The 24748-nt window shown below is 34.9% G+C and overlaps 1 protein-coding gene and 1 long non-coding RNA gene across 4 annotated transcripts in view; one reads left to right on the top strand and one right to left on the bottom strand.

The window, feature by feature from the left end:
- Window positions 1-24748, top strand: part of LOC115931859 (uncharacterized) — a 61536-nt gene that overhangs the window by 29652 nt on the left and 7136 nt on the right. For 2 of the 3 annotated variants that reach the window (XR_010132424.1, XR_004068294.3), the window contains 2 exons: window positions 30-173; window positions 9179-9276. This is a non-coding gene — a long non-coding RNA (uncharacterized lncRNA). Of the gene's footprint in view, window positions 1-29; window positions 174-3127; window positions 3261-9178; window positions 9277-24748 lie in introns of those variants that run through there. The other variant, XR_008674689.2, reaches the window with a different exon arrangement.
- Window positions 9930-24748, bottom strand: part of LOC115931857 (zinc finger protein 519-like) — a 32386-nt gene continuing 17567 nt past the window's right edge. The window contains exon 3 of the mRNA XM_031005259.3: window positions 9930-16136. Coding sequence (XP_030861119.2) covers window positions 14644-16136 — 1493 coding nt within the window. The 3' untranslated portion in view covers window positions 9930-14643. The remainder of the gene's footprint in view (window positions 16137-24748) is intronic.

Below are 24748 nucleotides of genomic sequence, written 5' to 3'. Positions count from 1 at the left end.
GAGGGATAATTTATTTTCCTTTCTTCCAGATGTGTCTTCTCATTTTATGGAAGACATGTTGCCAGAGTAAAGCATAATAGATTCATTTCAAAATGCAATACTGAGAAGATACGGAAGATATGGAAGTTGTGGCCTTCAGCATTTACACTTACAGAGAGACTAGAACAGCATGGGTGAGTGTAAGGGGCAGGAAGCATGTTATAATGGACTTAACTAATTGTCATCAACTATTCACAGTAAAATCTTTCAATATAATAAATTTAATAATCTGATAAAAAAAGCAAAATATTTGAATAGACATTTTTCATAAGAAGATATACAAAGGGCAGACAGGCATATGAAAAGGTGCTTAACATTTTTGATCAGACAAATGTAAATCAAAACTACAATGAGATATTATGTCACTCAGTTAAAAGGGCTTATATCCAAAAGGTAGGCAGTAACAAATGCTGAAGAGGAAGTGGAGAAAGGCAGCCCTTGTATGCTGTTGGCAGGAATGTAACATTTTGAAAATTCCTCAAAACAACTAAAAATAAAGTTATCATATAATTCAGGAATTCCACTCCTGGGGATTTACTTACTAGAAAGGAAATCCATACACTGAAGAGATATCTACCCTCCCATGTTTGTTGCAGCAGTGTGCTCTAGCCAATATTTGGAAGTAACCTAAATGCCCATCAACAAATGATTGGATGAAGAAACATGGCACATATACACGATGGAATACTATTTAACCATAAAAAATAAGATCCTATTATTTGCAACAACATAGATGGAACCAGAGATTATTAAGTGAAATAAGCCAGGCATAGAAAAACAAACTTTACGTGTTTTCATTTATTTGTCAGAGCTAAAAACCAAAACAATATAACTCATGTAGGTAGAGATAGTTACCAGAGGCTGGGAAGGGTAGTGGGGAATGTAGGGGAAGGTAGGGATGGTTAATGAGTACAAAAAAAAAGAATTAGTAAGACCTAGTGTTTGATAGTACATCTGGGTGACTATAGTCAATAATAATTTAATTGTACATTTTATAATAACTAAAAGAGTATAATTAGATTAGCTGTAACACAAAGAATAAATGCCTGAGGGGATGATGGATACCCCATTTTCCATGAAGTGATTATTGCTTTCTGTGCCTGTATTAAAGTATCTCATATATCACAAATATATCTCCAACTAGGTTGGAGATATAGCTCCACAAAAATAAAAAATTAAAAACAATTCAAAATGTCAGCAGAATTTCTATACATTAACTATAAACTACCTGAAAAAGTCAAGTAAACAATGTTATTTATAATAACTACAAAAAAATACTCATAAATAAATGTAACCAAAATGGTGAAAGATTTCTATATTAAAAACTAAAAACACTGAGTTGAAAAAATTTTTAAATCACATATAAATGGAAAAACATTTCTGGTTCATTGATTGGCAGAATTAATATTGTTAAAATGTCTATACTGAGCAAAACAATCTACAGATTCAAAGCAGTCCCTATCAATATACAAATGAAATTATTATTTCAAAAATTCTAAAGTTCATATGGCATCACAAAAGACACTAAGTAGCAAAATAAATTAAGCACAAATAACAAAGCTGGAAGCATTACACTACCTTTGAAATACACTACAAAGTTTTAGGAACTGGACATACAGTGGGGAAAGGACAGTTCCTTCAAAAGTGGCGTTATGAAAACTGAATATCCCCAGGCAGAACAATGAAATGAGACCCTCCACCAACAGAAATCGAAGACTCAAAACTCTGGAACTGCTACAAAAAACAGAGTGAAAGCTCCATGACATTGGTGGGGACATTAATTTTTTTTTTATTTATTTAACCTCAAAATCCCAGCAATCAAAAGTGGAAATAGACAAATGAGATTACTTGAAAACTAAAAAGCATCTACACAACACTAGATAACAACCAACAGAAGAAAAATAACGTATAAATAAGAGAAAATATTTATGAGTTATACCTCTGACAAAGGGTTACTATCCAAAATAGACAGGAAACTCAAACGACTATAGAATAAACAAGTAACTATTAAAATGGGTGAAAGATGTAAATAAACATTTCTTAAAGGAAGACATACAGATGGTTAACAAATATATGAAAAAAATGCTAGGTAAATTATAAGGCTAATCTAAGGTTAAGGCTAATCTAAGGTTAGGGCTAATGTAAACCTCTGTTAGATAACAACTCACTCTAGTTAGAATGACTATTATTAAAAAGCCAAAAAATTAATTATTGGCAAAGACGTGGAGAAAAGGGAATGCTTGCACACTGAATGTAAATCAGTGTAGCCATTATACAAAACAGTATGGAGATTTCTCAAACAGTAAAAGCTGAACTATCATATGACACAGCAATCTCATTGGGCATATATAAAAAAAAATCAAGTATGTGAAAGAGATATCTGTGCTGTTAATGTTTATTGCAGCACTATGCACAATAGCCAAGATATAAAATCAAATTGTTTATTATCAAATAAACTGATGAAGAACATGTGGCATACATACAGAATGTATTATACAGCCCTAAAATAGAAAATCTTGTAATTTTCGATTACATGGATGAACCTGAAGGAGATTATGTTAACTGAAATAATCCAGACACAGAAAGACAAATACCTCATGATTTTGCTCATATGTGGAATTTTAAAAAGTTGATCTCATTAAAGTAGAGACTGAAATGGTGGAACCAGAGGCTAAGATTTTCTGGAAGGGGATTGGGTAGATGTCTTTTGAAGGATACATAATTACAGTTAGATTAAAGGATTAAGTTAAAAAAAAAACCTGTTGTAAAGTCCGGTGACTATAGTTAATGATGATATACTGTATGTTTAAAAAATGCTGATACAGTCAATGTTAAGTGTTCTCTATCACAAAAATGATAACTATATGAGGTAAAGCATTTGTTAATTAGCTAGAATTTAACATTAGACAATGTATGCATGCTTCAAAACCACATTTTACATAATACATAGAATTTTTGTCAATTAAAAAAATTTAAAAACATGAAAAGGTAGTGTTTCAAATAATGAGTCTGTGTCTTATTCATAAGCTTAGCCTAGTAGTATCAAAATATATAGTTTTTGTGATGTTTTTGTCATTTCATTTGTCAGTCATAAGCATAGAAACTCTGATATTGACCAGCATGTTCAAGAACCAGCACAACCCATGGGAGAAGCCACTGCACTTTAGAGCTTTTACTTTGAACTCCAGGCACCTGGAATTCCAAGTATAGAAGACACTAAAAAGGCAGGTGGTGCTAATGGTTTCACCTCTGGCCCTTCTGTAAACACTGAAAACAAGTTTGCATCCAAAATCACTGAGAAAATGTTTTAATCCAAAAGCCTGCCATTGTCTTTGAGATTTCTCTAAAGAGAATGACCTAGAATTTGGCTATAACTAGGTGAGAAAAAAAACCGTGGACTGTAACTGTACCCATTCAAGTAAAAGAAGTTATAGTAATATGAGTCAGAAATTCCCCAAGATTGCAGTATCAATCTGGAAAAAATATTATTCCAAATTTTAAACTCACAAAGGTTATTTTATTATTGTCCATGACTTACTATACACACTCAACAACAGAAGATTCTGCATGGAAACATAAGTGGTGGGATAAATATTTCGTAGAAATTCGAATTTAAAATGTTTTGCTTACCACTAACTCTCCTTAAGAATTTATTTCTAAGATACATCTCTTATGAGATATCCAAATTTTGATTTGTTTTCTTATGTAGCACTAATAATACATGGCCCACTGGTATTAATGCTTCACTTATTCTAATTTGATATTTACCATTGTGTTATAATTTAATAACATTTTTCTTTAACAAACAATGCTATCTGCCTAACGATCTAGCCCATGGATGCTGCATTATCTTATCTAAATTAAGTGACCAGAATGTTGCATTTGTAATCTATAAATGACCTCAAATTCTCCAGCTACAAATAATTTTTAACCACATTAAAAATAATTCTAACGTCTCCTCAGAACCTGCAGAGCACTGTGTGAAATAACACGGGGTGGGAAGAACAGTGAGAAAGCTGTTGCCATAACACAGGCAAAGAAAGAGAAGAGCTGTAGTGGACATGCATTTGGGGGTGAAGATAAAAAGACAGTGGAAAAAAGAAGAAAAAAAACCTAAAGATAACTAGAAATAAAAGAAACAGAATTTATCTTTCTAAATTTCAAGTTAGTTGTGTAGCCTGGCTAGAGATTTCCTCTCTCACCATGCAAAATCAATGCCACTTCTTCACTTTAGGTGTTTTTAATCTCTTATATGAAGATACAAACTCACTCGAGCAGAAATATTTACTCATAATTGTAAAGCATTTGTTACACACCTAGTACTGTCTTGTGTTTACTTCATAAAAATGGCAAGAAAATCCCATGGCTTATGAAGCCTGCCGAGTTTTTACCTTAAAAAATGGCTCAATAAATTCAATACTTATATCAAATATATCTATTTGAAAACATGAAATAAACAATAAAAACATTTGGCTTAAATAGGATTCACTAATTGAGAGGAAAAGATTAAATGTACTAATTAAATAATAAAATTTAAATTAGTACACTCACTGTGAAATTACTCAAATCTTCAGATTATTTAGTTAGCACCATTACATTTTACAGAAAGAACTATAATCATTAGGCAGGTTACGTAAAGAATATTTTATGAACTTTGAAAGAAGAAAATTATATATTAGGTCTAGCATGAGTAAAAGCCAAGTTAGAACAAAGGGTTTGCAAGGGGAGATTCTGAACCATAAGATTTTAGAGATGAATGGGAAGCAGAGGAAATAAATTTGCTTTCAAAATCTGTGAGGTTCTACTTTGCTAGTAAATCATAAACACTCTTTAAATTATCTGCTTTGTTCTGATATATTTTTCTTCTCAAAATAGGTCCACACTTACACTTACATAAAAACAATTCTTCCCCAATTCTTTTACATCTAAAGTTTATCTTTAAAGTAATATATTTAGAAATTTTACACCATGTAAATTAAAACTAAAATTTTGTGTTTGTAGAACCAAAGAGGTCACATGTTCAAAAAAATGTAGGCTGAATTTTGTAAACAGTTATTCAGAATTCAGAAATGCAGGGCTTTTTGATTATACTCCTATATAATCTTCAGTATAACCATCACAATAACCTCACAGTTACAAAATGAATAAAAATGTAACCTATGGGAACAATATTCTCTAAATTATTTGAAGTATAAGGCCACTGGGAAAAAGAATCACTACAGTACAGATGTTATTCCACCATGTTACTTAATGGTATAGTCTGACCATGTTTTACCTACAAGCCTGAGTAAGGTAGAATAAGTTAATGTTGGCAGCAGGATGACACTTCAGTCGATGTATAACACCCTTAACATATTTGAAAACATTTTTTATTTGTCAAAACAAATAAAGTTTACAAATAATCTAAGAGAGGTATCAAAATCCACTCTATTTTATTAGCTTAATATGCATTTGGTGAAATGATTTTCTTCTAAATTTTACAGTGTTTATTAATAAAATGCAGAGGATATTGCACTGAATACCTACCTCACGCATCACTTACAACACTGTTATCACTTAACCACAAACAGCCTCTCCACTTAGATTTTCTTCATGTATCTTAATCTTTTATGGAGAAGTATATAAATGATGACCAGCTAATACAGAAGGACCGCTCAGAGCTGTAATGCATCAAAAATTGACCACATGCTTCCACATAAACATCAGGAATAAAGGTAAAGCACTAAGTTATTTGAAAGCTTAATTATATCAATACTTGCTTTTCAAAACATTTAAAATTATTTTAATGCAAATAATTACACTGAATATAATTTTAAATCTTCAAAAAATAATCTCCTACTACTTTTATCCTACATACAAATGAATTATCTAATTATGTTAACTTTGGATTATTCTCTATAATCAACACTCTGAATAATTTAACTCATCACAGGATTTATAAAATCAACCTTTTAAAAACATCTGTCTTATAGTTTACATCACATTGATTATCCTTTTATCAGATCTCAGTAGCACCAAAAACCTGACAATGGTATAGACACTGCCCACTAGCCTGTGGACACCCAGGATGACACCAGGATATACCCATAACAGGGTTGAGGAGGTTGAGATGATGAAGTCCATCTTATACGTGCCCACCAATAAACTCACCAGCAGCAGGATGGGCTGATGGCCCTTTCCTCTGGAAAGATTCTAAGGTAGCAGCTGGGGCTGTGAAGGTACCAGGATCTCCTCTAGTTCCTGAACAAGAGAGTCATCATGTAGACATTTGAGAGCAGCATTGTTTCTTTAAGAAAAACATCTCTGAATAATGACAGAGTGAAAAACAGTCCTCCGATTATGGAGTTTATTGGGAAAAGTGAACAGTATTTACTGACATGCAGATTGGTCTGGGTCACATTGGAAGAAGCCACAGTGTAAAAGATCAGGTTACTACTAAGAGGAAAACTGAGAGACCATCAGAATAAATGGAAGGTAAAAATGGTGGATTTCCCTTTAAACCTCACCAACCAGGAAGTGTTGGGGCTGATGGTGACGACCTGCAGCATGCCCAGGAGGCAGGTGGTACAAATGGAGAGGACCCTCATCACCCTCCTCAGGTAGAAAGATGCCTCATATTTGAAGTCATTCTGAAAATTCAGTGATTCAAAGAGCTGTGGAGACAAGAACACTGTGGTGAGAAGGACCACAGTGGGGACGAGGGCCACATGACAGACTGGTAGGTAAGTGGCCTCTGGCCTGAGATCCAGAAAAAGCAGAAAAGGAGAAGATGCAGAAAAGGAGGAGAAAAGTGTTGGCTGAGATGCCAATACCAGCTTAGAAAACAGAGACATTTTTCATGGGAACACAAGTGGAAAGTAATCATCTAAACTGCAAAGAGAAACATATTTTGTACATAAAAATATAAAGTACAAAAAACATATTTTGTACTTCACATCATCTATATTATGTATTCTGTGGCCAAAATTATCACAAACACCATTACTTATTTTATTCCACTAATTTTTTTCTTAAACCTATCATATAAATCCTTGATATATATAGTGTATGTGTGCATGTATGTATATATAATTTGATGTATAAAATAATGTTGAGACTGTATTTTGAAGAATTTATATGACAGGATTAAGCAAGAAAAAATTGGCTCACTTTTTACAAAACATTTCTTAATAAAGAGTATAATTATGTAACAATAACTCATATGTTTGTATAGTTGAACTAAAGCAAATTTTATGTTAAAGGAAAATAATCACCAAAAGAAAAAGTTGTAAAAAAAGTTTGATTGACTCACATCATAGCACTCAGTTTGTCTTATTATTTCTTTCACTTTTAAGAATGCTTGTAATTACAATAGGCCCAAATCTGTAATTCAAGTTAATCTTTTGGTTTTAGAGTCAGCTGGTTATCAACTTTGATATCATCTGCAGCCTGAATTCCCCTTTGTCATATATCATAATATATTCCTAGAACCTGGTGGTTAGACATGGGCACCTTTGCATGGCATTATTCCACCTACCACAAGCCCTATTAAACGAACCTCCTTAAACTAATTCTGGCTCTGTTCAAGTTTTGTTTTTATCCCAGAGAAACCTCATGAAAGCTTTATTTCATCTCAGGAGGAAACTGCTAAAATCCAGCTTTAAATGCTAAAAGGACATGGACTACCTTTTTCTACTTTATGGGATCTATGAATTTGCATTAAGTGATAATTTTCTTGATGCTTCACTTTATACAGAAATACCCTTCCATGCCTTGGAAAAACACTAAGGTCTCTAATAGTAAAGATAATTCTCCATATCTTAATCATGATTATCTCTGTATGAGAACCTTCCATAAAATTTTGAGGGCCGGGTGCGGTGGCTGACGCCTGTAATCCCAGCACTTTGGGAGGCCGAGGCGGGTGGATCACGAGGTCAGGAGATCGAGACCATCATGGCTAACATGGCAATACTCCATCTCTACTAAAAAAAACAAAAAATTAGCCGGGCGTGGTGGCGGGCGCCTGTAGTCCCAGCTACTCGGGAGGCTGAGGCAGGAGAATGGCGTGAACCCAGGAGGCGGAGCTTACAGTGAGCCGAGATCGTGCCACTGCACTCTAGCCAGGGCGACAAGTGAGACTCTGTCTCAAAAAAAAAAAAAAAAAAATTATTGAATAATTCTGCAATTACTTTCTTATTTGCTCTGAATACAGTCATCACTATTGTATCCAACTAATTCAGCCCACAGCTTAGAATAATACAGCTCTGGCCAGGTGTGGTGGCTCATGCCTTTAATTCCACCACTTTGAGAGGCTGAGGCAAGGACATTGCTTGAGCCAGTTTGAGATTAGCTTGAGCAACACAATGACACCCTGTGTCTATCAAAAATAAGAAAGAAATTAGCTGGGCATGGTGGCACGTGCCTGTGGTCCCAGTTACATGGGAAGCTGACATGGTAGGATCACTTGAACACAGGAACTTGAGGCTACAGTGAGCCAGTGAGTTGTGATGGTACTAATGCACAGACCATAAATATAAATGTGTAACGTAATGAAGATAATTTGACAGTATTTTTTACCTCATACTCAGAAATTAACATCTGAGTTAGAAAACTGCTAACCAGTTTTAAACCACCTGATGTGGATGAGTTTACACAAAGGAAATCGTATAGCTTATATATCAGTTTTTATTTTTTCTCCTAACACATAATCTAGTATAGGTACACATTTATCTCAATGTCCAGAACCAAACAATGGATAGTTGCCACCAAAATATCATGGTGCCGTCAACATGATATGGTTTTGTCACGTTAAACCTAAAAGAAGCTCCAGGATAATATCAAATTAAAGCCACAATAATCTCCACATATTAAGTATTGCAGTCTAGTTCCAGAAAATAAACATGGACAATTAATATACAAGAAACTACTTAGTACTTACATAAAAATCACTTTTACTAATATACTATATGTATTAAAAGTTACATCACAGAAAGAGATAACATAATTAGATAAAACAGCATAGGTAAGAATTCTAATTTTTTCTCCCCATAAGGGATCCAGATCACACACTTTAATTCATGCCACACCCTCTCTAATGACTACTGCATACTGCAAAAGAATGTATCTGCTAATTATCAACCTTTTTTTTTCTCTAATGAAGGTTTTCAGGTCATTAATGCTGAGTCTGGAGAAAAGAACAGCGGCCCCCATGAACAGGGGTTGACAAATGTAACACACTTGGTTCTATCTGAATTTCAGGTAAATGATTGTTATTTGTATATACTCCAATAACTGCTTACACATATTATACACAGATATACAAACATTGCATAGTTATACTAAAACTATACTAAAACATTACAATATTACAACATTTTAACTAAAACATTAAAACTATACTAAAACTATACAAACATAGCATAGCTATACTAAAAGAACTATTTGTTATTTATCCCAAATTTAAATGTAACTTATGTTTTCGTATTTTGTCATGTATCTGTTCACAACTACCATAGAACTATTGTATAATTTGGAACAACATGTTACAAACATGGGAAAGCAGAATAAAAGAAAAAATACCAAAGGTCTTATAAAGGCCGAGTGCTGTGGCTCATGCCTGTAAGTGTTTTAGGAGGCAACAGTGGGAGGACTGCTTGAGCCCAAGAGTTTTAGACCTGCCTGGGCAACATAGTGAGACCCCATCGTCACAAAAAAATTTCAAAAATTAGCCAGGCATTGTAGCACAAGCCTGTAGCTCTGGCTACTCGTGAGGCTGAGGCAGCAAGTTCACTTGAGCCTAGAAGGTCAAGGCTTCTGAGAGCCATGATCAAACCACTGCACTCATCCTGGATGACAGAGTGTGAATTTGTATCAAAAAAATAAAAATAATATTAAGGTTATATATGTTGGTCAGAGTGTAAAAGAAAATTGAGTCCTAAATTATACATTAAATTATAAACCAGAATGTACACCTGAATTCTCAACGTAACACCTGGCAAACAGGCCATGGCTGGGCCTAAGAAAGTCGCTGAGCACTCTTAAGAGACAGACAATGCAGGTCAATTTTATCCTCATTGTGCTTGCTTTACCTTCTAAATAGTGTAAGCCCCTAAGCGCATATATATATATATATATATATATATATATATATATATATATATGTGTGTGTGTGTGTGTATATATATGTATATACACACATACACATACACACATACACACACACACACACACACACACTCTCTCACAAATAACGGTGAAAAGGTAACATCATTACATGGACCAATAAAAAAGACAGATCACAAATTCTGCAGGCTTAGATCAGATGTCTGAAGCAAAGAGAGTGTAATGAAAGTTGCTAGTCATTTACAAAGACTCAAGTGCTAATGCATGAGAACATTCTAATTTAGAGAAAAAGTTTGAGAAAATCTATTTCATTGTTTTTATAATATCAAATTTGTAGAGATATTTTTAAATAAATGACATGATTTGTCCACATATTTTTACTGCCTAGTTTAAAGTTACATACAACCTACATAACAAAATAGCATACTGGGCTTGTTCTATTATAATTTCTTAGTCACCACTATTTTCACCATATTCTATGAATAGCATTGTAAGACTTCTGACTGATTATATACAACATAAAAGTAATTATGAAAATTTCAGGTGGCATGTGAAGCAGGATTGATTGATTCAGCTGCAACAGGTGACAACCTGAGAAATAAAGCTCACAATTTCAGAAAAAAATGTACATTTTCTATCTCAAGAGTTTAATAAAAACCTTGTAAAATGCAGAAATGCCAATAAAACGATAAGATAATAGCTGAATAAAATATCTTATTTTTTGGAAATTTAACGTAGTGAAGTGTGCACCTGGAAAGACAACGTTTGCTAAGATAAATTAAATTACTGATGATCCCAAAACATTTAATTCTCAGCTCCCTGAGAGGGAAAACAAAACAAACAAACAAAAAAGAAGTGGAAGTGCCTCCTGCAGAGACAGGAAATAAAAAACACTGGAGGGGCTTGATCACAAGTTATATGCTACAAAATTTGGAAAGCTCTAAAAATTCCTAGCATATGTTTTTCTCATCTCCAGAGTAAAGAATATATGAGAAGGCTGAGTGTGGTGGCTCGCACTTGTAATAACAACACTTTAGGAGGCTGAAGTGGGAGGATCACTTGAGGACAGGAATTCAAGATCAGTCTGGGCAACATAGTGAGACCCCATCTCTATTAAAAAAAAAAAAAAAGTTTTTAAACTAGTCAGTGTAGTGGCATGTACCTGTTGTCCCCGTTACTAAAGAGGCTGAGAGCTCACAAGTTTGAGGTTGGACTGAGCTCTAGTGTGACACTGCACTCTGGCCAAGATGACAAAGCTGTCTATACATATACATATACACATACACATACACATACACATACATATACATATATATACATACACACACACACGCAAAACATAACACTTCTCTTTTAAAGCTTACAATTTATTTTATCACCATGTCTCTGTGCATCACTGTAACATGTAGATTAGAAGCAGAGTAACTGTGTCCAATACAGAGTTTATGAGAAAATAGAGATACATCTTTTGGACTTCAGGTGCCCTGCTAAGAATCAGTGGGAGGCCCTGCCCTCTGACTTTTTCTCCTAAATGCATGAAAGGCAGAGCTTTTCAACATGAATAATTTTAAGACATATAATATTCTCTAATATTCAGGAACAAAGAGGTTTCCTACTGATTATGTTTTTTGAGAATTTTATGCCCTGGTAGACCACAAATGAACAATCTTTGTCAACACCATTTTGTTAATTTATGTTTTCAAACTATTTTAATTCCATCCTATCATTCATTCATTCATTTATTTATTTATTTAGAGATGGAGTCTCACCTGTTGCCCAGGCTGAATTTATTTATTTAGAGATGGAGTCTCACTCTGCTGCCCAGGCTGCAGTGCAGTGACATGATCTTGGCTCACTGCAACCTCCACCTCTCAGGTTTAAGTTATTTTCCTGTCTCAGCTTCCCAAGTAGCTAGGATTACAGGAGCCCACCACCACACCCAGCTAATTTTTTTGTATTTTTGGTAGAGACAGGGTTTTACTAAGTTGGCTAGGCTAGTCTCGAACTCCTGACCTCAGGTGATCTGCCCACCTGGGCCTCCCGAAGTGCTGGGATTACAGGCATTAGCCACTGCGCCTGCCCGTCTTTCACTTTAAAGAGGCACAGATGCTGGAAACTACTACCCTTACTGAATGCAGAAAAAGCAAACATATAAATTTCAACATTTACAAGTCACATTTATGAATATATCACTTATTTAGAGAATTACAATTTTAAACTATCAAAGGAAATAAGGATACAAAATGTAGAGTACTTTTTAAAATAATAATAATTTATTCTCTATATGTTGTAAATTATTTTCTCATTACAAAACAATCTCACCTAAACTAATACACAACCAATTTTGTAAGTTTAGCTTTTTTAATAAAACAATAAAACTAAATTAAGACAATATTTTAAAAATTCAATCCAAATTGGGGGAAAAAAGGTATATAGTGGTAATATTTTATATCTCATTGGAATTAATATAAATATAAAGCAGATTCTGATAAGGTATATAAGGGCTAGAGAAAACAAGGAAGTAACTTCAAAAACATGAACAATTATAAAAATTAAAAGATTACATGGAAAGTAATAAGAAAGCAGTAAAGGAAGAATAAATAAAAATACGTGAGACATAAAAATAGAAAGCAAAATGATGCAAATTCAACTATACTGACAATATTACAGGCTATAAATAGATTAAATAATCAAATCCATTATTTGGAGTTTATCAGAAGTATAGAAACTTCTATACTCCAATGTAAATAATGGGCAGAAAAAGTGGGAAGATCAACAGGAAAACATAACACTTGAACACTGTAAACAAATATGAACTGATAGAATTCTCCACTCAAAATTAGAAGTACACATAAATCATTCTCCAGGATAGACCATATGCTAGGCCATACAGCAGGCAAACGTCAATAAAATTAACAGGATCAAAATAATCCAAAGTATTTTCCCTGACTTTAGTAGAAGGAAATTAAAAATAAATGAATGCAGAAAATGGGGGGAACTCACAAATATATGGAAATTAAAAATACTCCTAATTAATGTTTTAAAGAAAAAATGAAACTGGAAAGTATTTTCAGATAAATGAAAATGAAGTTATGACATATCAAAACATGAGATGCAGCAAACTGTTCAGAGAAATTCATAGCAGTGAACACCTACATGAAAAACAAACAATTTTAAATTAATAACCTAATGTTTGGCAATTAGCTAAGGGCTAATTAACTACTCATCACACCTTGGGGAACTTGTTAGAGTAACAAGTAATAACTTATGGAATCAACATTCTCCAAACTATTTGGAGTTTAATACCACTAAGGGTAAAAAATGCTAAAGACAGGATGAACTAGACATACCCAATAGTATATCATTACCATTTACTACCTGGAATCTTGAGCAAGGTGGAATAAGTTAACATTTTTGTCAGGATAAGACATTTTTCAATAAGCAACAGTGTTAACAAATTAAAAGACATTTCATTTTATTCTTAAAAACAAATTAAGTTTACAGACTGAATAAAGCATTTCAAAATCCAGTTTCCTCAATCATCAAAATTACAGACTGCAAACATTCAAAAAGCATTCTTATTCTGATACCATGACCTATGTTAAAAAAAAGTGTTCTCTCTTTTCTTAAACTGAGCCTAAGTATTTAGAGGATTGAATTAATAATCTATGTTCTACCAGAGAGAAGTTATTTGCACCACTCTCTGATATTTGTGATGATTTCTTTATTGTTATCACAGTAATATTCAGGACTTCTAACTTGCTGCTATGAAGATACATTAGAATATTAATGGACTAGCAAGACTTTTTAATGGGTAGTTGGTAAAACTATTCATATCTAAAACTCAGAGTGTTTCTGTCTCACACTTTAATGCAGAACAATAATATTCTGAACACCTAACTCATATATGACTTATATTCACTGTTGTAAGTCAAACAAAAAGAGCAACTCCATTTAGATTTCATCATACATCCTATATGCCAATGCTCTTAGTCTTCCATGGGAAACTTGTGAATGATGTCATGAGACATGTGAATGATGACATGTGAATGAGACATGTGAATGATGTCTACCTAACATAGAAGGGACTCTCATGTCAGAGACAGCAATAATCACAGTGGGGAAAAAAAAGGTTAATTTGAATTTAATTACATCAATAATACTTTCTCAATCATGAATACTGTGATTACAAAAATAAGTGAACATTGAATATAATTATGCCTCTCCATCAATGTCGTCACTCTTTTTAAACATACAATTTAATTATCTAATTGAGTTTGAATTATTTGTTATAATAAACACACTGATTCAGAGTAATTTACAGAAGTGCTAGCACCTTAGTTCTTTCTAAAGTGACACTTCTGATTTTTATTTAGACTTCATCTTGATGTTTCAAAAATCATTACACATATGGGATTTCTATCCAGTATTGATTTTCTAATGTTGAGTAAGGTGTGAGCACCAGTTTAGGGTTTTAGCACATTCTTTACACTTGCAGGGTTTCTACCTGGTATGAATTATTTGATGTTGAGTAAGGGTTGAGCGTCTGTTAAAAGCTTTGCCACATTCTTTACATTTGAAAGGTTTCTCTCCAGTATGAATTCTCTGATGTTGAGTAAGGTGTGAGCTCCTGGTAAAAGCTTTGCCACATTCTTTACATTTGAAGAATTTCTCTCCAGTATGGATTCTCTGATGTTGAGTAAGGTGTGAGCCCCAGATAAAAGCTTTGCCACATTCTTTACATTTGAAAGACTTCTCTCCAGTATGGATTCTTTGATGTCGAGTAAGGTGTGAGCCCCTGTTAAAGGCTTTGCCACATTCTTTACATTTGAAGTGTTTCTCTCCAGTATGGATTCTCTGATGTTGAGTAAGGTGTGAAGCTCTGTTAAAAGCTTTGCCACATTCCTTACACTTGAAAGGTTTCTCTCCAGTATGCATTCTCTGATGCTGAGTAACGTATGAGCTTCTATTAAAGGCTTTGCCACATTCCTTACATCTGAAAGGTTTCTCTCCGGTATGGATTCTCTGGTGTTGAGTAAGGTATGACCCCCTGTTAAAGGCTTTGCCACATTCTTTACATTTGAAAGCTCTCTCTCCAGTATGGATTCTCTGATGTTGAGTAAGGTATGAGCCTCTGTTAAACGCTTTGCCACATTCCTTACACTTGAAAGGCTTCTCTCCAGTATGGATTCTCTGATGTTGAGCAAGGTGTGAGCTCTTGTTAAAGGCTTTGTCACATTTTTTACATTTGTAAGGTTTCTCTCCAGTATGAATTTTCTGATGTCCAAGATGTAAGCCCCTGGTAAAAGCTTTGCCACATTCTTTATATTTCACTGATTTCTCTCCAGTGTTAATTATCTTATGTCCCTTTAGATGTGACTGACTAAAGACTATTATACATTTTTTATTACATCTTTGTGAGCTCTCTCCAATATAAATTCTTTGATGTTGAGTAAGTTTTGAGAATGGGTCAGAAGTTTCACCACATTCATTAGAGTTGTAAGGCTTTTCTTGAATATGGATATTTTCAGGGAAAATAAGCTTTGAGGATTGGTAAAATACTTTCTCACATTCATTACAATTGTAATAGTTTTCTAGAAAATGAGTACTATGATGTTTACTAATATTTGAGTCATGGTTAAAGTTTATCTGATTTTTATTACAAAAGACAGATTTCAAAAACTGATGTTGATATTTATTCATAGGAATACATGGTTCTATAGGAGCAGCTGACAGAAACTGAGGCTTCTTCTGAAATATTCTATATTCTTTGTCTCCTTTCACAGTTAAATGTTTGTTATGACTAGTTGTCAAATACTGGCTACATAGATAATAACATTCTTTTTGTCCTTCACCTTCACCTATACTTTCCCAGTTTTTCCATAAGCATATATTTTCAAGGCCACAGCTCCCATATCTTCCCAGTGTTGCTTTTTTGAATGAATCTTCTATGCCTTGCTCTGGTAAAATGCCTTGGTTGTAATAAGAATACACAGCTGAAAGAAGTAAAAATAACTAATTATTCTACATACTGATTTCAGTTGAATATACTTTACAAATCTAATATGAAATTTTACCAAGCTGAGAACATCAGCACAATGCCATAGTAGAAAACCAAGAAAGGACAGAGCAAGATGGCTAAATAGAAGGCTCCAGTGATCATTTCCCCTGCAAGGTCACCAATTTAACAACAATCTATTAAAAAAGAAAAAGAAAAAAAAAACCTTCATAAGAATAAAGGTGAGCACTCACAGTACCTGGTTTTAACCTTGTACTACTCACTAAAAGAGGGTAGGAAAGACCGTCTTGAATCACTAATGCCACCCCTCACTCATGCCCTGGCAGCTGTCACATACTATGTAGATAGAAGCTGTACACTTGGGAGATAGAGAACACTGGGATTATGAGCACTGAACTCAGTGCTGCCCTATCACAGCAGAAAGCAAAACTGGAATGCACTCAGCTGACGCCTGCCCACAGAGGGAGTATTTCAACTGGCCCTGGGCAGAGAGGAATCACCCTTCCCGGTGATTGGAACTTGAGTTCTGGCAAGCCTCATCGACATAGTCTAAAATGCTCTGGGGCCCTAAAAAAACTTGAAAGGCAGTTTAGGTCACAAGGACTGCAACTCCCAGGTGAGTCCTAGTGCTGAACTGGGCTTAGAGCCAGTGGACTTGGGGGCCACATTACCTACTGAGATACAAGCTGGGGCAGCTAAGAGAGTGCTTACACCACCCCTCCTCCAAACTAGGGCTGCACGGTTCACAGATTCAAGAGACCACGTCCATCTACTTAAGAAGACAGAAAAGAGTAAACAGGACTTTGTCTTGCATTTTGGATACCAGCAAGGCCACCAGTCAGAGTTGTGAAACCCCTTTTCAGCCACTAGCTCCTAGTTAAAATTTCTAGGTACATGCTGGGCCAGAAAGAAATCTGCTGCCTTGAATGAAAAATTTTGGCACTGACAAGACCCATCAACTGCTAAGTAAAGAGCCCTCGACCTGGAATAACCTGCAGTGATAACCAGGTAGTTTGCTATGAGCTTTCATTGGGACTCTGAGGCTTGCTAGAATCAGGTGAGACTCAGCACATTCACAACTGTGGTGGCTACAGGGAGTCACTGAAAAAGGTAGAGGAAAAACTATAGAGGACTTCATCTTGCCAACTTAGGTCCCAGCATGGCCAAAGGGAGGAAGAGCATCAAGTGGGCTCTTGGGGTCCCTTATTCCAGGCCTTGGCACTTGGATGGCACTTCTGGACCTGCGCTGAGACAGAAGGGACACCACTGACAAAAAGGGTGAGTACCAGGCCAAGCATCATTCACTACAAGTGAACTAAAGAGCCTTGAATCTTAAGGGAACATTGGTGGTAGCCTGGCGGTATTCCCCATGGGCCTGTGGTGATGGTAGCAATGGGATGAGGCTCTTCTGCCTGTGGAATAAGGACGGAAAAATGGGAAGAACTGAATCTTATGGTTTAATTGCTAGCTCTACCACAGTACAACAGAAAACGAAGTAGAGTCCTAAGGTTATTGACTAGCCCCTGGCTCCTGGATGGCACCGATGGGCTTGCCCAGAGCCTGAGGGAACTCACTACTCTGAAGGAAAGGATACAACGCTGGCTGGCTTACCACCTACAAATTATAAAGCCCCAGGACCTTGAGCAATTACTGGTGGTACCAGGTAGTGGTTACAGCTCACCTTGGGTGTGATCAACTGCTGTGCTGGTTTCAGGTCTGACCCACTGCAGTCCTACTGATAGTGACAGAAGACAAACTCCTAGGCAGGCAGGGATGGGTCCTTGGTGAAACTCGACCTTCGAGGAAAGGACAGTCTAAAGCCTGAAAACTGAGCTACCAGTTCCAGGAAGAATTCATGGACTGGAGTGAGAACTTCCATCCCTAACCCACTCTCTCTATTGGTTCTTTGAGAATGATTCCTTTTAATCAATTGAATGGTGCCTTTTCCAAGTCCACCCATGAACCAGTCAGCATGCATTCCCCCATTCTAAACCCATAAAAATCCTGGACTCAGCCTCACAGATGGCTACCCACTTTCAGGTCCCCTCTTGCTGTTGATAGCAAGACAAGAAAACAACAAAATGGCAGGAGTAAATCTTTATATAATCAATAACAACACTGAATGTAAATCGACTAAACTCTCCAATCAAAAGACATAGAGTGGCTAAATGGATAAAAAAAAAAAAAGACTGATTTGTTGCCTACAAGAAACACACTTCACCTATAAACACATAGATTAAAAAGATACAAAAATTCCATGTGAATGAAAACAAACAAAAAAAGCAGTAGTAGCTATACTTATATCAGACAAAATAGATTTCAAGACAAAACTGTAAGAAGAGACAAAGACGGTTATCTATATAATAATAATGGGGCCGGGCGCAGTGGCTCATGCTTGTAATCTCAGCACTTTGGGAGGCCGAGGTGGGTGGATCACCTGAGGTTGGGAGTTTGAGACCAGCCTGATTAACATGGAGAAACCCCGTCTCTACTAAAAATACAAAACAACAACAACAACAAAATTATCCGGGCATGGTGGCACATGCCCGTAATCCCAGCTACTCAGGAGGCTGAGACAGGAGAATCACCTGAACCTGGGAGGCAGAGGTTGCAGGGAGCCGAGATTGCACCATTGTACTCCAGCCTGGGCAACAAGAGTGAAACTCAGCGAAACTCCGTCTCAAAAAAAAATAATAATAATGAGGTTAATTCATCAAGAAGATATAAGAATGTCACATACATATGCACCTATCACTGGAGTACTCAGATATATTAAGCCAGTATTATTAGAGCTAAAGAGAAAGACAGGCCCCAATATAATAATACCTAGAGACTGCAACACCCCACTTTCAGCATTGAATAAATCCTCCAGACAGAAAAACCAACGAAGAAATATCAGGCCTAATCTGTGCTATAAACCAAATGGACATAATGGATATTTACAGAACATTTTATCGAATGGCTTCAGAATACACATTTTTCTCTGCAGTGCATGAATCATTCTCATTGATAGACCATATGTTAGGTCACAAAACAAGTCTTAAAACATTTTAAAAATTAAAATAATATCAAGCATCTTTTCTGACTACAATGAAAAAACCTAGAAATTAATAACCAGAAAAAGTTTTGAAATTATACAAACACATAGAATTTAAACAATATGCTCCTGAAAGGCCAGTGGGTCAATGAGGAAATTAATAAATAAATTGAAATATTTCTGAAATATGTGATCATGGAAATACATGAAAACTTAGGATATACAGTAAAAGCAGTACTAAAAGTTTATAACTAAAAGTGTCTACATAAAAAACTCAAATAAACAACTTCATGACAGATTTAATGAAATTTCCATGAAAATACCATCAGTATGCTTCACAGAACTATAAAAAACAATCCTAAAATTCATGTGGATCAAAAAAGAGCCTATGTAGCCAAAGTAATACTAATCAAAACAAAATAAATAAAAAATCTGGAGGCATCACATTACTCTACTTCAAATTATACTACAAAGCTATAGCTACCAAAACAGCATGGTATTGGTATTAAAATAGACACATAGACCAATGAAGCATAATAGAGAATCCAGAAATTAAGCCAAATACAGGCAATTCATCTTAACTAATAATCAACAAGGCATACAAATTAAACAAATTGAGGAAACAACACCCTATTCAATAAATGGTGCTAGGAAAACTGGCAAGCCACACATAGAAGAATAAAACTGGATCCCCCATCTCTGACCTTATACAAAAATCAATTCAAGATGGATCAAAGATTTAAATCTAAGGCCTGAAAGCACACAAATTCTAAAAGGTAACATATAAAAAAACTCTTCTGGACATTCACTTAGGCAAAAAATTCATGACTAAGACCCCAAAAGCAAATGCAACAAAAAGAAACATAAATAAATGGGACCTTATTAAACTAAAAAGCTTCTGCACAGCAAAAGAAATAATCAGCAGAGTACATAGACAACCCACAGAGTAGCGGAAAATATTTGCAAACTACGCACAAAAAGCTAGTATCCAGAATCTATACAGAACTCAAATAAATTAGCCAAATAATAATAATTCCACCAAAAAGTAGGCAAAGAAAATGAATATATATTTTTCAAAAGAAGACATACGAACACCAAACAATAATCTAAAAATGCTCAACATCACTAATCAGAGAAATAGAAATGAAAACCACAATTGGATACCAACTTACTCCTACAAAAATGGCCATAATTCAAAAGTCAAGAAAACAACAGATGTTGGCATGGTTGTGGTGAAATGGGAACACTTAACAAATAAAATGTCATTTGCAGCAACTTAGATGGAGCTGAAGGCTATTATTCTAAGTGAAGTAACTCAGAAATGCAAAACTAGATATTGTATGTTCTTATAAGTGAGAGCTAATCTATGAGGATGCAAAGGCATAAGAGTAATGTAATGGACTTTGGGGACTTGAAGGGGAAGGCTGGGAGGCGGGTGAGGGATAAAAGCTATATATTAAGTACAGTGTACACTGCTCGGGTGACAGGTGCACTAAAATCTCAGAAATTACACTAAAGAACTTATCCGTGTCACGAAAAACCACCTGTATTTCCAAAACCATTGAAAAAACCTAATGATGTATCTTAGAGAGCTAGAAAAACAAGAGCAAACAAAACCAAAATTAGAAGAAAAGAAATAATAAAGATCAAAGCAGAAACAAATGAATTTGAAATAAATAAAATACAAAAGGTCAATAAAATGCAAAGTTGTTTTCTAAAAAAAAAAAAAAAAAAAAACTTTTAGCCAGACTAAGAAAAAAAAAAGAAAACTCAGCCAGGCACAGTGGCTCATGCCTGTAATCCCGGCACTTTAGGAGGCTAAGGCAGGGGGATCACCTGAGGTCAGGAGTTTAAGACCAGCCTGTCCAACATGGCGAAACCCCGTCTCTACTAAAAAATATAAAAATTAGCTGGGCACGGTGGCGGGCACCTGTAATCCCACCTACTTGGGAGGCTGAGGCAGGTAGAATTGCTGGAAGTCAGGAGAAGGAGGTTGCAGTGAGCCAAGATCAAGCCATTGCACCCCAGCCTGGGCGACAGAGTGAGACTCCAACTCAAAAAACAGAAAAAAAAAAAAAAAAAAAAAAGAAAGAAAGAAAAGAAAAAAGAAAAAAAGACTCAAATAAATAATAACAAAGATGAAAAAGGAGACATTTCAACTCTACAACTTATACTGCAGGAATTCAAGATCATTAGTGGCTGCTATGAGCAGATAGATGCCATAAATTGGAAAATCTAGAACAAATGGATAAATTTCTAGACACATAGAACCTAACAAGATTGAACTGTTAAGAAATCCAAAACCTGAATAGAGAAACAAGACATGTTGAGATCCATAATAAAAAACCTCCTATGAGAGAAAAGCCTGAAATCTGATGGCTTCACTGAATTCGACCAAACATGTATAAAACTAATAGCAATCTGACTTAAACTATTCCAAAACAGAGGAGGAGGAAACACTTCCAACCTTGTTCTGTAAGGCAAGCATTACTCTCATACTAAAACCAGACAAACGCCTATCAAAAAAATCTATAGGCCAATATCAGCAATAGATGCAAAATTTCTAATAAAAATACTGGCAAGTAAAATTCAGCAACATATTAAAAAGATTATTATAGATGTAAAATTTCTAATAAAAATACTGGCAAGTAAAATTCAGCAACAGATTAAAAAGATTATTATACCTCATGATCAAGTAGGATTTATCTCAGGAATGCAAAGATACTTCAACATATGCAAATCAATTAATGTAATACATCATATCAACAAAAGAAAGAACAAAAACCAAGATCATTTTGATCCTGAAAATCATTTGATAAAATTTAATATCCCCTCATGACAGAAACCCTCAAAACTACAGAAGAAACATACCTCAACATATAAAAAGCTATATATGACACTCACATTATATGATACTAAATGGAGAAAAATGAAAAGCTTTTCCTAAGATTGAGAACATGACAAGGATGCACACTTTCACCACTGTTAATTCAACATACGGCAGCTAGAGCAATTAGACAAGAGAAAAAAAATAAAGGGCAACCAAATTGGAAAGGAAGAAGTCAAATTAGCTTTGCTTGCAGATGATGTGCTCTTATATTTGGAAAATCCTAATTCACTAAAACACTATTAGAACTCATAAATTTAGTCAAGATATAGGATTAAAAAGCTAGCAGCATTTTTATATACCAACAGTGAACAATGTGAAAAAGAAACGAAGAGAGTAATCCCATTTACGATAGCCACAAATTAAAATAAAATACCTAGGAATTAACCAAAGAAATTAAAGATCTCTACAATGAACACTATAAAACATTGATGCAAGAAATTTAAAAAGACAAAAAAGAAAATATATTTTTTGTTCATAAGAAAAATCAGTATTTTTAGTGTCTATACTACCCAATCCAATCTACAGACTTAATGCAACCTTATCAAAACATCAATGATATTCTTCACAGAAATAGGAAAAACAATCCTATAAAGTGGACAGAACCAAAAAAGACTCAGAAGAGCCAAAGGTCTTGCAAGAAAAAATTTTGCCTTTATGTGGCTGGCTTATTTTTCTTAACATATGACCTCCAGTTCCATCCATGTTGTTGCAAACAACAGGATCTTATTATTTATAAGTGAAAAGTACTCCTTTGTGTATAGGTACATTGGCTTTATCCATTCATCTGTTTTTGATAGACACTTTGGTTACTTCTAAATCTTGGCTAATGTAAACAATGCTGTGTGAAAGGAAAACAAATCTTTGAACCCCCAAATCACTAAGCTAAAGGGACAAGTCAAGCTGGGAACCGCTTAGGGCAAATCTGCCTCCCATTCTATTCAGTCATCCCTCTGCTCACTGAGATAAATGCATACCTGATTGCCTCCTTTGGAAAGGCTAGTCAGAAACTCAAAAGAATGCAACAGTTTGTCTCCCACCTACCCATGACCGGGAAACTCCCTCCCTGCTTCGAGTTGTCCCACCTTTCCAGACTGAACCAATGTACAACTTACACATACTGAAGTCTCATGTCTCCCTAAAATGTATAAAACCAAGCTGTGCCCTGACCTCTTGAGGCTGTGTCATAGGTGTGCATCCTTAACTTTGGTAAAATAAACCACCTAAATTGGATGAGACCTGTCTCAGATATTTTGTGTTCACAGCTACAATAAAAATGGAGGTGCAAATCTCTCTCTGATGTCCTGATTTTCCTTGTGTACATAACCTAGGAGTGGGGTTGCTAGGTAGTATAGTAGCTCTATTTTTTTTTTTTTGAGGAACCTCTAAACTGTTCTCCATAGTAGCTGTAATAATTTACATCCCCACCAAGAGAGTACTAGAGTTCCCTTTTCTCCACATACTCACCAGCATTTGTTATTGCCTGACTTTTGGAGAACAGCCATTGTAACTGGGATGAGATAACATCTCACTGTCATTTTGATTTCATTTCTCTGATGATCACATGTTGAGCACCTTGTCACATGCACTGTTATTCGTATGCCCTCTTTAGAGAAATGTCTATTCACGTTTTTTGCTCATTTTTAATCAGATTATTAAATTTTATCCTATAGAGTTGTTTGTGTGCCTTACATAATCTGGTTATCAATTTTTTTTCTGATGGGCCATTTGCAAATATTTTCTTCCATTTGGTATGTTGTCTCTTCACTTTGTTGATTGTTTCACTTGCTGTTTAAAAGTTCTTTAACTTGATGTGATTCCATTTGTCCATTTTTGCTTTGGTTACCTGTGCCTGCAGGGTATTATTCAAGACATCTTTACCCCATTTAATTTCCTGGTGAGTTTCTACAATGTTTTCTTAATAGTACTTTCATAGTTTTAGGTCTCAGTTAAGTCTCTAATCCATTTTGATTTAACTTTTTAATATAGCAAGAGATAGGGGTCTAGTTTCATTCTTCTGAATATGGATATTTAGTTTCTGTAGCATAATTTAGTCAATAAATTCCTTTCCTCAATATATATTCTTGAAACCTTTGTCGAAAATAGGTTTGCTATAGCTATATGGATTTATCTCTGCGTTCTCTCTACTGTTTCACTGATCAATACCATGCTGTTTTAATTACTATAGCTCTGTAGTATCATTTACAGTCAAATACTATGATTCCTCCAGTTTCTTTTGCATGTTCTCACACATTTGCTGGAGCTAAAAATTAAATTAATTCAGTTCATGGAGGGAGAGAGCAGAATTGTTACCAGAGGCTGGAAAGTATAGTGGGGGGTTGGTGGGAAGTGGGGAAGGTTAATGAGCAGAAAAATAATTAGAATAAGATTTAGTAGTTGCTAGTACAACAGAGTAACTATAGTCAAAAGCAATTTAATTGTATATTTTTAAATAACAAAAGGAATGTAATTAGATTGTAAACAAAGGATTAAATACTTGAAGTAATGAATACACCATTTACCCTGATGTGATTTTTATGCATTTCATGGCTACTTCAAAATATCTCATGTAACCCATAGATATATATAGCTACTACTATGAACTCACAAAAATTAAAAAATAAAATTTGAAAATAAAAAATATATATAAATTTAAGTTGCAAAG

Source organism: Gorilla gorilla, chromosome 22, assembly GCF_029281585.2.
Source record: "Gorilla gorilla gorilla isolate KB3781 chromosome 22, NHGRI_mGorGor1-v2.1_pri, whole genome shotgun sequence".
NCBI classification, from domain to species: domain Eukaryota; kingdom Metazoa; phylum Chordata; class Mammalia; order Primates; family Hominidae; genus Gorilla; species Gorilla gorilla.
Note: the sequence above shows the minus strand (reverse complement) of the source record. Positions and strands in the feature narration are given on the sequence as shown.